Genomic DNA, 14,923 nt, shown 5'->3' with positions numbered 1-14,923 from the left:
GCCCATCATAAGCTGGTCGAGGGAGCAGTACCCCATCATAGCTGCGCTGAGCTCCCGGGGAAGACCTTCCAGTTCTAATACTGATTTCTTGTGAGAGGGGCATCAGGATTGCACCCCAAGGCACAGATGGTGACCATATCTAGGGTGTGCCAGCCTCCTTGTCTAATATGATAATTGCAGGGCTTTGAGACTTGAGTGTTGTTCCTGCAGCAGGATGCCTGGATTGGGATGTCTTTGGTGCACACATGCCGCATGTTTTTGGATGGTAGTGATTTGGATGAAGTAGGAAGTGCAGGATTGTCACGCTACCCATCACCGTCCAGCAAATTGCCCAACATACTATTTCTAATGTATATTATTATTACTGCATTTATTATCTGTGTTATCATAGTGCCTAGGAGCCCTAATCATCGTGATTACTGTTATTTGTATTATCTTAGAAACTAGCAGCCCCAGTCATGAATCAGGGTCTCATTGTCCTAGGTGCTGTACAAACACAGAAGAAAAAAGACAGTCCCTGCCCCAAAGATCTTACAATCCAAGTATAATCCACCAATGGGGTCCACTGAAAAAAATCCTTCCCTTCTCTTGTCCACAACTCACTTCAGGTCACATGCATTAGTCTCTTCATAAAGATCTACACTTAGAATTGCACTGGTTTAACTACAGGTGTAACATTGCATTGATTTAGTTAAACCAATGCAAGTTTGTGTGTGGCCACTGACATTGGTTTAAACCTGGTTTACACTAATATAGTTTACACCTTGGGAACATCACACCTTTAGTACAACCAGGACAATTTCTGTGTGTAGACAAGCCTAAAACTGGGGAATACCCTTTTGTGGGGTAGAATTTGCAAGGAGAATGATAATGGAGTTTGCTGGAAACGACTACTTTCAGGCCAGATTCTGATACCCTTCATGTTGAAGAGTACCTTACTTCCTGGAGTGGTCCCACTGAAGGAAATGGGGCTACTCAGGAAGTCACGGTACTACTAAATCAGAGAAAAGAGACCAGAATCTAGCCCTTTAGTAGCCCAAACTCTCAGAAAAACAGAGGGGTTGCTATTAAATATAATACAGATATTAGTTATTGGTAATAAGCATCTCCCAAGCCACAAACTGAAATAAAATCTTTGCAATTCAACCCAGCTCCTCTAAAAAAGCCTGAACACAAAGACGACCTTGCAGCATATGGCATGAAGGTCAGCAAACTCAGGCTGTTTCAGACCAAGGGAGCAGGCAAATTCCAGAGTCAAATGACCTTTACTGAGAATAACCTGTCCCCAGTCATTCTAACCTATACACTACTGTCTCACAAACCATGTATATATAGCTTTGCATACAGTAATACACACACTGCATAATGTCGTATATTATTACATATACCATGGGATAGATCAGTGATTCTCAACCAGGGGTACGTGTACTCTGGGGCTACACAGAGGCCTTCCAAGGGTACATCAACTCATCTAGATATTTGCCTAGTTTTACAACAGGCTACAGAAAAAACACTAGCAAAGTCAGTACAAACTAAAATTTCATACAGACAATGACTTGTTTATAGTGCTTTATATACTATACCTTGAAATGTAAGTACAATAATTATATGGTAAAAATGAGAAAGTCAGCCATTTTTCAGTAATAGTGTGCTGTGACACGTGTATTTTTATGTCTGATTTTTGTTAGCATTTTTGTTAGATTTTAGGTCAGGTGAAACTTGGGGTATACAAGATAAATCAGAAAGGGGTACAGTCGTCTGGAAAGGTTGAGAATCACTCGGATAGATCAATTTTTGCTATTGGCTTTAATGGGTGCAAGACTGGGTTCTATATATTTTATATACTTAGACCAAAGTGTTCGAACTTGGGTGCCAAAAGTTAGATGCCTAACTCCATATTTAGGCATCTTGGCCTGATTTCCAGAAGTCAGAAGGTGCTCAGCGCGTTTAGAAAGCAGGCCCCGTGGTTTAGCTGCCTAAATAAAGATTTGGGTGCCTCACGTTTGAAAATGTTGGCCGATGTAATTGGGGATTTGTTTCGGATGTCCAGCCCCAGGTTAATCCCTTCAGACAACAGACCGTCTCTTGAGATTATAGCCAGAGTTGAACCAGGGCTCCACTTAAATTGGCCCAAACTTTCCATTATAATCACCTATGTACCCTGGCGTTTACGAGGCTGACAAGTATTTACCTTTCCGTCTGAAATATTCCATGCCTGCTCTCTCAAGACAGATTATTAGTCTGCGTGGAGAGGCACAGATAGATAGGTAGAGTGTAGGGACAGACAGACAGACTGACTTTGGCCCAGTCTATAAGCCGCCCACGCCCACAGGTTTTTCTGGGCAGGCGCCTGTCCCTTTAAGGCGTTTGGGAAGGCGGGGAGGTGTGTCCCTGCCGCCGAGCCGTAGGCCGCGGCGTGTCAGAGGTCGGGGTGGCAGAGGGGAGTGCGCACCACGTGGGGCTGTGACTGGCTCTGTCCTTCCAGCGGCAGCGGCAGGGCACGGAGTCCGGGGCAGGCAGCGGCGCGACGGGGGCCGGCCATGGTCATTAAAGCGGACGAGATGCCGCCCGCGGCGGCGCCAGCCACGGCCCAGAGCGAGGAGCAGCCGGAGCCCGGGCACCTGAGCAGCAAGCGGCCGCCGCAGCCGGAGAACGAGCCGCGCTGCGGGAGCTCCGGTGAGAGCGGGGGGGGGCTCCCCGCAACCCTCCCCCTCCGCGCGGGTGGGGGGCTGCACGAGGAGGGCTGTCCCCCTTCTCAGCCTGCTCCCCTCGGGTGTTGGGGGGGCTGCAGGAGGGGGGAAGCCCCCCCACCCCCAGCCTGCTCCCCTCGGGTGTTGGGGGGGCTGCAGGAGGGGGGAAGCCCCCCCACCCCCAGCCTGCTCCCCTCGGGTGTTGGGGGGGCTGCAGGAGGGGGGAAGCCCCCCCACCCCCAGCCTGCTCCCCTCGGGTGTTGGGGGGGCTGCAGGAGGGGGGAAGCCCCCCCACCCCCAGCCTGCTCCCCATGATGGTTGGGAGCGGGGGGGCTGCACGAGGGGGGAAGCCCCCCCACCCCCAGCCTGCTCCCCATGATGGTTGGGAGCGGGGGGGCTGCACGAGGGGGGGAAGCCCCCACCCCAGGATTCCTCTTCTTGGGTATTGGCGGGGGGGGGGGTTGCGTAAGGAGGAGGGAACCCTTGGTAGTGGGCGGGGAAATGGGAAGTTATGCAAGCAGGGAGCCAGATACTCCCCCTCTTCTAGGGGAAGCCCTCCTCTATTGCCTTCTCCCAGTGTATATTGGGGGAAGGGGGGCTGTGCACTGGGGAACGTCCTCAGGATTGGGGGCGGGGGCCTCCTCCCTGTTCACCCTCCCCTAATAGAGGGGTCTGGCCCATAATGCGGAGGGAAGCTTTTGCACTGTGCACACGTCCCTGAGGTACCAAAGAACTCAGCGAATGTGGGGGAGTCCCCACAGTAGGGAGGGGGCGCCTTAGGTGCAGCCTTCTTCTAATATGTAGGAGAGCAGATTCCTGACTGCAGCAAGGAACCTCCATGTGTTGGGTTGAGAGCTCTCCTCTGCGCTCTGTGTGCAGCCCCTTGTATTAGGGAGTGTGTGAGGAAAGTTGTGCAGAGAGGAAGCCATACTGATTCAGGGGGAGGCTGCCCAGTGGGGATTCTCTGCACTGTTGAGGGAGGGGCTGCTTCATGGGGAGCTCTGCTGTGCTTGAGAGGGTTGATTTCCTGGGGATACTCTCGGAGAGTGTACTGTGGCCAACCCATGCTGTGTGTGAGGTCCTGCTCTGTATGCTGTAAGCGTTCTGTCCTATTGCATTGAGGGCTGCAGGAGAACAGCTCATAGTGGGAACACCTGTATTGGGTGGATCGCTTGTCTAAGCGATGTTGTACAGAGAGGATCCCCCTGACCCTTACTGTTAGAAATACTTTCTGGTGGAGCCAGGACTGTACAGTGGGGACCCTCATCTGTTGCTGTGTGAGAGTTTCCTGTATTGAGGTGTCTTCCTGGGGGGAAAGAGCTGAAGTAGGGGGGCATTAGGGAGTCTGTCTTCTCTCCTTCTCCCGTTCCCTTGCATTGCTATGTTTATCCTATATGAGGAGGTGTTTCTTCACTGGGAGATTCCAGTATATGTGGTGGGAGATAATGGATGCCAAGAATGCAGAGCAGCTTTCAAAGGAGGGAGTATTTAAAAAGGGTTGGCCTGGTCCTGGCCTTAATGCACTTGATTTTGCATGAGGAGGTAAAAAGGCTTCCTATCCTTTATCTCCGCACCCCAGCTGGGTTAAAGCTATACAGAAAAAAATCTCCGGGGTTTTATTTACTTTCAGTGTTTAAAAGGAGATCCTGGAGCAAATGATGGGATTGTGCATGGGGGGGGGGGGAATTCTGAATAAATTTGTGAAAGAAATACTTTTTTAAAAGGCTTAGGCCCTTTTCTTTTCTTTGTTGCTGCTCTATTATGTTTTTAATTTTGGCTGGTTCTTTGGATGAGACATTCAGGCCTGGCCTAGACTTGACCACTTTAGATGAATGGTGATCTATCCAGTGCAGAGAGTAAGAGCTCAGCAATGAAGAGGGGAAGAGATTTTAGTCACTATTAAACTTTCATTTGAATATCTATTTAATTTCAATGACTAGCCTTTTGAATAAAGGAAAACTCTGCTAGATTCAAACCCACCACCCTGCAAGCAAGCTGTTAGAAACCACAATACATCCCTGGGACTTCCCAGAGGTTTTCCCACAAAACTAGGAAACCTAGGATCTGAACTGGGGGGCTCTAAAGGAAAAGCAAGTGGAGAAGAATCTTTGGTAAACAAGACCTGAAAGATTTTGTAAGAGAGCCAAAAACAAATAAAATTCTTTAACCTAAATCGTTTACACACACTTAATGCTACCTCAGGTAACCCAGTCTGTCCCAAAGAAGAGGCTTAGTGGTGGTTGGAGAAGAAAGGGGAAAGGAGTGACTGGAAGCAAAGGGCTTCTGCTTCTTACCCGTCCAGATTATTTTATTGCTCCTGCCGCCTGCTTTGATTGTCAGTTGCAGGGAGGGGTTTTGCTTGCTTAGTTTAAATTCTTAACCTTCACCCTTCTCTTCCCCCCCCCCCCCTGCCCCCGGTGGACGAATTCCCTTTGCATGGTCTGAGCAGATCTCTTCCAATTCAGTTGGCATCGCTGTTTCTTTAACTACCCCCCCAAAAAAAAAAAAAAAAAAAAAACAACCCTGGGGATCTCCTTCCATCGGCATAAAGGTGGAGGAAGGGAACCCGAACCGCTGTGGAGGGGCTGTGAATGACACCACCGCCTCTCCTCGGCGGAAGGGGCCCTGGTATGGGCTGGAGAGGCGCTGGGTTTCCGTGTTGGGGGTCAGAAGAGGGGTTCTGGCTGGGGACCGGGCAGGTCGGCGGAGGAGTTAGGGACGCGCGGGCAAGGGGGACCCGAGTGCTGGGAGGGAAGGGGGGAAGGAAGGAAGGGGCTGGGGGCTGCCCCCCCCCCCAGCTCGTCAGCCAGAAGCGGGCGGGGGAGGGGGGAAGGGCTGGAACTCAGCATTGGGCTGTCGCGGCGGGGAGCCGCCCGCGGCCCGCCTGGGCTGGAGCCGGGCTGGGGGTGTGGGGGGGGGGGGGGGCAGCGCCTGGTCCTGCCGCTTCCTCTGCTAACGCCGATGAAGGTGACCTTCACTGGAACACACCACTGGGCCGCCGCCCGGGGGGGGGCGGGGATGTGCCGTCGCTGGTGTGCGTTCTCCTCCCCCTCCCCCCCCCTTACTCCTCTAAGGCAGGATCACTAAGCGAAGGGGGCTGCTCAATCCCCTCGCCGCAGAGAACCCCCCCCCCCATATTCCCCTTGCACGTTGGTCTGCTCCTGGCCTGGGAAGGAAAGAGTCGGGAGCTGGGATTCGCCTGGGGGGCGGAGTCTGATGTGGAACGCGCAGGACAGCGAGAAGGGAGAGAGAACGACCCCGCTCCCCCCCTCCACCCCGCGCACACGTGGTAGCTCCCAGTGCCCCGGCTTGAGACAATGTAGCGACCCCGGCGTTCCACGCGGCCCTTGGCAGGGAGCTGCTGGGGTCGGGGATTTAAAGAGACAGCGGCCTCCCTGGGGGCTGGGAGATTAGTGCCCCTGGGGTTCCGTTCTAGGCTCTAGGGGGGCGGCTGCCAGGACTCAGGAGCCAGCCTGCTGCAGCAGTTCGAGGAGGGGGGCTGCTGCCCTCCCAGCTCCCACACTGACTTGCTGTGTGACCTTCAGCAGGTGGTTGAACCTGGCCCTAAGAGGGATGCTGCCTCACAGGGGTGATGCGTGGCATGGTTAATAAGTGTTAAAGTGTTTGAGGAGCTGAGGTGGAAGGTACAAGAGGAGAGAAAAGAACTGTATTACATTAGGAGAGCAGGGAGGCTTCCCCTAGTATTTGAGAGACTTCAGGTCTGTGTCCAGCCCTGCCATTGACCTGCTGTGTGGTCTTGGGCAAGTCACTTTCCCTCTCAACAAATACCTAGTAAGAGCCCAGCACAATGGGGCCCAGATTTCACTTGCTAGTGTGGTACAAATAATGGTTATTCTGCTGTCTCCGCTAGCATAATTGTGATTGCAAAACCACCCAGCAGAGAGTTATACTTTCAGAATTCACTCCTTTTTATGATGCTTTGAGCTTCTAAGTATAGATTTCATCTTTACTTCATTTTTTGTTAAATAGTCTTATGGTGAATTTGACATCATTATATCAAATAACTAGCCCCAGATTCCTTCAACATGCTGGAATAATGTGCGGACTGCAGTTCTGTGTGAAAGAAGAGCGTATTCTGTGGTGGCTGATGTGGCAGGAGAAGGCCACTTGAAAAAGTTCCCATTACATATCTTCCCATTAACGTGGCTTAAGCTACAGTGCAAAGGTTTCCCATGGTCACAGACTCACATTTTGTCTTTGGCAATTGTATTTTTAAGGGGGTTAAATTTCTGATCTTTCCAGAACCTGCTCATGTGTTTACACTATACAAAGTAGGGAGCCATGTAATATGTATAATTTCTTACATGATGAACCTACAACACAAGTACTGAATGCCTAGAAACTTGGCTTTAATTTTGTCTTTGCATAAGGTATTCAGATGAAATGGATGTTTATTTTTGGAGAAATCCTGGTGTCCTTACTCGGGCAGACTCCCACTGATGTTCTGATGGGAGTTTGCCTGAGTTTTGGGGCTTCGTCGTACATTAGGTACAGTTTCAAAATCTTTCTAGAGGGCTATCATAGGTTTGATTCTTAGAGGTGCTAAGCAACTGCAGTGTCTTTTGGAAGTTCCTTCCAGTCATGGATGCTGAACCCTTCTCAGAATCCAGCCCTGTGTTTGTGTGTCTTGAGTTTCATGCTCATGGAAAAAGTGCCTGACTGGCAATTCTACGATTGATCTGTCCTATCCACAGACTAGGTGCTGCGTTAATAACAGTAGCGGTAAAAACTCCCCCATGCACTGCTCCGTCAGTGTGCTGCTGTCTCCTGATTTGGAGGGGAAACTTCTAGGGGTGAAAGCATTATTCAATCCCTGACCTATCTGTTGAAATCACCACTTAGCGCCAGTTGTGGTAATGGTTGACAGGTTGCTTGTCCAAAGGGAATTGTCCTGAGGCCACTAAACTCACTTCAGATATGTTGTATATAACCATGCAAATTGTATTCCATTGGTGTCAGTGTTTCTGGATCTTAGTCTCTCGCTATTAACAAAATATCCTAACGTTATTGTAACAACTGAAGTCTGAACATTTTTAAGAGCTGTCACAAAATATTCAAGAAGGGTCATTAATCTCAAAAATTAAGTGGCCAGATTAGGATAATTAAAAATAATATGCAGAATAATCCCCCCCACCCCTCCAAAAAGAAAAAAAAAAAGACATTAGAGTGTTTGACAGAACATTGCACGCTCAGCTGGTTATCTATCATCTGGTTGTCCTGTAACATTAAATTTGGAGGCTGCAGGGAGTGGGTAATGGCAGTGCTTAATTTGTAATGAAAGACATTCTGGGGCTCAAGCAATTAGGTGCCAAGGCTCAAGTAATTTTTTTTACTTTCATAAGTGACACAGCAAGCCCACTATGAACTGCCAAACATAGATGTGCCAGGGCTTAGCCCTGGCTCAACTGAAGCACTGGGTAAGGGGGATGTGGAGCCATTTGCCAATAGGTCTCTAATTCAAATCCATTGCCGGTTGATAGTGACCAGTGATCAGGTTGCTCAGTGATTTGTGAGTGGATGACTTTAGTCCATTTCTTAATAGTCAGATGTTAAAATCACTACCTTTTATTGTCAGTCTTAGCAGAGGGGCTCACCCATAGGAATGCTGGGGGTGCACCTGGGAAGCTCCCAATGCTGCCGTCCTTCTTCTATTAGTGCTGTGGATTTCTAGAGGGCCTTATCTTGAGGGCTTTCAACAGGGCACCTTTCACAAGCCCTAAAGACACATTAAAGCATGCATCTCATTTTAGAAAACTTAAATCTTAATTTGAAAGGTGCTCAGATTTGTACTTTTTTTTTTTAAGTATTGTGCAGAGGGTCTTATAAACTTGAATGTTGATCCCAAACTCAAGCCCTTTCTTGATCAGCTTTTTTGTTTCCTTTAAAAAAGGACATAAAGCAAAGGGTGAGAGCTGTACACCTTGTGGAAGACCTACATCCTACTGAGAGAGAAGTTTGCACCTATATTTGATCTGACACTTTTTAAATATTGTTTAGCAGTCCATAAGCTGTTGAAGTTTATACCTAAGCCGAAGTCTGTTTGTTTTAGGTGACTGAGTGGACTGGACTGAAGTAATTCAAGGATGCAGGAATGTCCTGTTGAGCGCACATTTTTTTTTCCCCCTTCAGGTTTTTTTTTTTTCAAATGGACGATGTGTTTGCCATTCCACTAACTTAGTTAAAAAATTACAGTGCATAATCTTGTGCTTCAGGGCATTAACTGATTTCTAGCTGGTGTTGGGTGGAAAAATAATTCCTCTCCAGCATTGCACGATTGGCCAGGTACATTTTGGAGGACTTTCACTTTCTTCTAAAACATCAGGTGTAGGCCATAGGCAGGAGCAAGATACTGCATGCTTTCTGGCCTAAAACCAGTTTACCTATGCTACTTATGAATCCTTCCAACATCCCTGTGATCACCATAGAGGAAACTGAGAAGTTAAATGATTTGTGCACAGCCACAGAAGGAGTCTGCCAGAGCTGGCATTAAAATGTCAGAGTTCCTGGCTCTCTGTCATGTGCTGAGGTGAGAGAGATCAAGGTTTGGTTCCAGTGTGACAATTTCTGTGTATTGCTTAATAATGTTACACTAATAAGTGAAACGTTACTTTGTTTTAAGCAGTTCTGCCAGTATTGGGTGGAAGCTGGGTGTAATTTTGTAGCTGCTGAACTCTGAGTTGGCATTTCATCAGTTACAAGCAACATTTTCTTTCTCTCGCATGAAGATTGCCTTTCTTTTAAAAACCCGCACGCTGTTTGTTCTTGTAATGTTTTCCAGCAAGGACAATTATAGGATAGTTAACCCTTCAGTTTAGTTAACGTATACAAAGTCAAGAGACAGTGAAAATGCATTTCCTGGATTACTAGCATTTTTACTGCTGTCACTGCTTCAAATCTGAGCTTGTCTCATGTGCAGATTTAATAATATAGTCAGCTCAAAGGAATGCTGTTCACCCGACTTCTTTTAGCGCCTCTCGGAGCTGCCTTTCCCCGCTTTCCTAGGTACAACTCCTCTAGGTCTGCCACATGTTCCAGGTACGTCTTGTTGCACCATTAATTTGAACAGGCATTGTGGGAAGACTGTTGTTGAGACGCGAGTGCGGTTGTACAGCAGTAACAAGGTCAGGAGACTGCTGTTTAATCTAAGGATCTGCTATGACTGTCTGTCACTCAACCACGGAAGTTTTAAAAGGGGCTGATCTTTAGACTGGAGAGCATTGCTTCTGTCTTAGGTTGCCTGTGAGTGATAGCAGTCAGGAAGGAATTCAGGTGGCAACTTTGGAGGCTCTGTTTACTTTCTTGTCACATGTGTGGTTGGTCAATCTAGGCAGTCCGTTATTTTGAGGAGTTATTTAAGGGTCTGACGTTCCTGTATTGTGTTCTGTATTTGAAAAGTAACAGTCAGGGGACAGTGTAGGATTTGGCTGGAGCAGACACAGTAGAAGGACCTCGCTCCCTCAGCATTGAAATCCATGACTGGCTTTGTGTTTGGAAGCAGATCCACTTTCAGACACCACTGTCTCTACAGGCCTGTGCACCAACATCAGTGGTGGACATGTCTCCCAGCAGAGAGTCTCTACATGAGGGACTCTTCTAAAGTAAACCTCCCCTTTGCATCCGGAACTCGTGATACCCTGGGTGGAAATTGTTTGCTAAAATCCCCTCTTGTAGACAAGGCCCTAAAGACTTAATTTTTTACGAGGCCTAAAAAAAGGGAGAGGGAAAAATAATATGAACTTGGGGGAAGGTAGGGAGGGTCTTTATTCTGCCACATTAAAAATCCAGATATGCACATAAAGTAACCAGTCATTACTGTAACTCTCCTCTTCCCTGTTTCTTTATGCTTCAGTTCTCCCTCCCCCTGCCCCATTGCGGCATGCCTCAGGTTAGATTGTAAGATCCTTGGGGCATGGTACAGGTCTTTCATTTGTGCTGCAAGGCACTTAGGCACTGCATAAATAATAGTAAAAACACTGGTTCTCATCTCAGTAAGCACATGAGCATTTCAATTAAACAAGCTTTACTGTACAGACCATATGTCAGCTACTCCAAATGGATGAGCTTTGCGTTTTGTCTTTTTTTTTTTTTAAACTGCTCTTAACTAGAATAATTTGTTAATCTGTGTTTGGCTCTTAGTAAGCGGTATTACAGACCTTTTGTCCCTGTAACAAACTCTGCCCTTAGGGAGGGGCCGAACTACCTTCATTTGAATAAACTTCATTCCAGCTTTCAGGAAAAGCTATATCTCTGTTACTGTATTTTGAAATCTTTGCTACTGCATTTCTGTCTTCTCCCTCCCCCTTACCCTTTCTTCTCTGAAGGAAAATTTTAAAGGAGCAGTCCACTTAAAACAAAATTCCTTATCTGTTGCTAATACTCTTTTGTAGGGTCTCTTTAACTCCAGAAAACCAAACCAATGTTAAAATTATCCCTGTTCTGGGGTCCAGGTGCCCTAGGGTGACCAGATGGGAGGTGGGGGGGAAATAGGTGCCTATATAAGAGAGAGCCCCAAAAATCATGACTGTCCCTATAAAATCGTGACATCTGGTCACCCTAAGGTGCCCTCACCCATCAGTCTTGTTTTGGGTTTTTTCCCATCCATTTGGGAAGTCAAGACACAGTCTCCTGTAGTTGCTGATATGTGTTTTTTTGAACTTCGCACTTTGCCGTAGGCTCTGGCCTTTCGACACAGTTTGGGAGCAGTGTTTGAACTGTTTACCATTGCAGCTAAGCCTTTTGGCCAGCCAATGGTAGGACCACGTTTTAAAAAAAAGTTTTGCCCAGCCAAACTATGCCGGAAATGGGTTGAAATGTAACTCCCAGACTCGGCCAGTGTAGGAGAGGGACCCAAGATGCTAAAAGTCCAAAGCTTAGAAAGCATTTCAGTCACTGCAGGAAAGAGCCTCTGAGCCAGCAAGATTGACGCAGCACAAATGAATGTGGCCTGGAGGGTCAACTACAGCAAAACTATTTTTCCGGTATCCACGAAAGAGCATAAAAGGTGCAAACGTCTACCTGAACTAGAACAGCTCTTGTTAAACATGACTTGAGCATGGTTGGGCCTAACCGATCAGATTCTGGTGTGACTCTACTCTCTTTGAAAGAGTGAAGAATTTTCCCCATTTAAATATCCGTGGTGGTGTATGTAGTGCCCACAGAAGAGACTCCCAATACAGCACTTTCTATCTCGTGTTTACCTCCTGTTTTAACTGGAATGGGCATCGCTTTAGCTGTAGGGTTGATGAGCTTTTTTGGTCAGCTACAAACTACAGGGAGTGAAGGAACTTCACATGATGCAATTCTGTGTGTCCTGCAGCCTCTGGAGACTAAACGTGATGCTTATAACCCTTAAAGGTACCTAAAGATGGTTTAAAATAAACCTGGATTACAGATCACAGGGGACAGCGCCAACACACTTGCTTAGGGGCATTTGCTAAGGAAAATGTGTTGGTTGCATCAAAAGAGATGACGGAAATTTAATTTGGAAAGTTGGAACCTCCAGGTTATAGGTGCCCCCTGATGGGATGAAGAGAAGCAGTTTCCATGACATCCTGTCTCTCTCGATGGAATCTTAGGGAAATAATCAATCCTCCTTTGAAGATGGCATAAGCTTTTGGGGTACCTATTAAACTTGCTTCCTCCTATATAAATATCACCCACTACCCTACCCAATGCCTTCACTGTATCTGGTTAACTTTCTTCTAATGAATCTAAAATACTGTAGTTTGTGCTGTATGCAGTACATTCTCTCTTGTTCAGGTCCAGTTAGAACTAGCTGAATTTTGCTGTTTGTATACTCCCATTAGTAGAAACACTGTTGGTGTTAATTATTTGATCACAATTTTTTGTATAAGAAGAACTTTATCGAGGATATTTTTTTTTATTGCTCGTCCTTAAACCTCTGTTGCCTTTAGTGTGCGTACGAATAGCTTAAATATAACTTGTTCAATCTGAGCTAACAGTTTGGCCAAAATTTCCCCATGGAGTAAGTAGATCCAGCTCCTATGCTAGTTGCATTTGCTTAAATTAGGTCTCTATTTGGCTCTTTATTTCCAGTTAGGGGCCTTATACACATTGGGTAGAAGTAAAATGATAAAGTTGGTGAATTTACAGCTTTGGTAACTAGAATTAAGTTTAAATTTGTTGCAGTTAGCAAAGCCATTTTAAAATGGAACGAGTCTATACCAGGAAGGTCTCTTCTCGGAGGTTGTCTTTTGCACAAAGACCCACATGAACTCAAAGGGTTTTTAAACTGAAGTCTGGAGTATGTACAGCTTGTGCTTCTGTGTATAAGGAGGGAGAGTTGAAGCTGTCAGTATATCTCCCCTGTTTTTTGTGCTTCTGAAAGAGACGTTAGTTGGAAGAAGTAGGCGTTTTTAAGCATTTCAAACTTGGCACTATATCCTGAAGATAATGGGGCTTCTCGTGACTAAGGGTTTTCTTAGGCCCTTACTGCGTCTTACTTATAAAAGGGGTAATGAGACAGAAGTCCTATAAAAGGAAATCTGAGCTGCCTCGGCTGGATCTGGAGCTAGAATGAGTTTCGGTGGGAGAGATTTTTGTCCTGCTCTTTTAAAAAGGCAAAATACAAGAACAATAGAAGATAATCGGGGATTTAATTTTGTATAAAGAACTTTCAGCCTGTTTTTTTTTTTTTTTTTTTTTTTTCAACCTGTTCATTCCATTTCTTCTTGGCAGGGTGTTAGCTGGAGTACAAAATTCTGCTATGATGTTGGCTCTAACTTCCTAAAATTTTCTTGAGAAATGATTCTTCTGTTATGTATATGGGTGTGGGATTGACTGTTAACAAATGTGTCTATGATATGGTGTAGGGTGAAGACAGACTCTTGAGACATTCACAGCAGAGACAGGACTTATTTTTTACCTCCATAAATTTGGAGTTGGCCTATGTATACATGGACATAGAGTTCACAAGAGTGAATTACAATTAAACTAGATACAAATATTTAAAATTACTTAAGCAAAACTGAAAGAAATGCTTTGACTAGGAGCATAAAACTTGCCATTGCAGAGTCAAATCTTCTGGTTCTTCAGACTGAGTATCTATCTTGGAACATGACTTTGTTATAATCTTCCCTGAAAAGGTTTTTTCCCAATGTAGCTTTCATTAGAGGATCTGTCTCCAAAGGAAAATAACTGTCCAGTAACACTACAGAAGCAAATATAATTAAGAGCCTACTAGACACTTTACTGGGGCACATGTACCCACGCATTAGTGGTGCTTATCCTGAACTGATGTATAAAATAGGACAAGAACAAGGAGGGTGGTCGGGTTATGTGGCTTAATTTTGTCCTTTCAATACTCTTGTCTGGCAACTTTGATTTGTATTGTAGCTTATTGAGAGAGTAGAGTTTTTAGTGCTCTTGTTACAAGGTGAAAATCTATAATCTACAACTCCTGCAAAGTTACAGGGGATTCCTAAAGTTAGTTTGAAACAGAGGCGTTTTGTGGGGCCAGAAAACTCATTTGGCAACTCTCTCTACCTCGTTCGCTCCCCACAGTCCCTTTTTATGCCAATCCGGTTTATATGGATGGCTCTGCATGAGCCTAGGCGTGCCATAGTAACTAGCCTTGTTTTGTAATTCAATGCATCTTATTTGTTGTTAAACTTGGCAGAGCTGAAATGCTGTAACATGGTCCCATACTGCATCGGTACAGAGCCTGCTATCACCATTCTATTTATAACTCATTGCTGGGCTTTAACAGTCAGCCCAGTATCCTCTCTCTCTTTCTTAGGTACTTTGAAGAACTTTGATTTTTTTCTCCTGTCTTTGGGGCAGCAGGAAGAGGAGGAAGTCTTCAGCTTTGGGGAACTTTCCTTTTACTTTGTGGATGTCCTGGCATTCTGCAACTTGATATTTTGAAGACCGAGGCAGAGATGTTCCGAAGATGAAGGTCACTGGAAGGAACTTTGGGACAACTCCCACTATGGTGAATTCAAGGTTTAAATCTGCGTAAGATATTAGAAGGGAAGAAACAGATGAATGTTTAAGAGAATATTTTCTTTATTCTCTGACATAGGTCTCTTTGCGTGCTGGCAATCTAAATTATTAGTCTTGTGCTTTTTGTCTCATGGGGTTCAAGTAAGAATTTTCTTAGAAAATCTGATCAGCTAGCTACGTGGCAGCATTAACAAGTCCAAACTGTAGATGATGTGAGACCTGTCTTTGTTGTGTACTTAATATATGTG

At 46.0% G+C, this 14,923-nt stretch overlaps 1 protein-coding gene across 1 annotated transcript in view; it reads left to right on the top strand.

Moving 5' to 3' along the window:
• Window positions 1–2,481: 2,481 nt before the first annotated feature.
• CLUH (CLUH binding protein of NUMT mRNA) overlaps window positions 2,482–14,923 on the top strand; it is a 55,410-nt gene continuing 42,968 nt past the window's right edge. The window contains exon 1 of the mRNA XM_077836479.1: window positions 2,482–2,676. Coding sequence (XP_077692605.1) covers window positions 2,541–2,676 — 136 coding nt within the window. The 5' untranslated portion in view covers window positions 2,482–2,540. The remainder of the gene's footprint in view (window positions 2,677–14,923) is intronic.

Source organism: Eretmochelys imbricata, chromosome 17 (genome assembly GCF_965152235.1).
Source record: "Eretmochelys imbricata isolate rEreImb1 chromosome 17, rEreImb1.hap1, whole genome shotgun sequence".
NCBI classification, from domain to species: Eukaryota; Metazoa; Chordata; order Testudines; family Cheloniidae; genus Eretmochelys; species Eretmochelys imbricata.
Note: the sequence above shows the minus strand (reverse complement) of the source record. Positions and strands in the feature narration are given on the sequence as shown.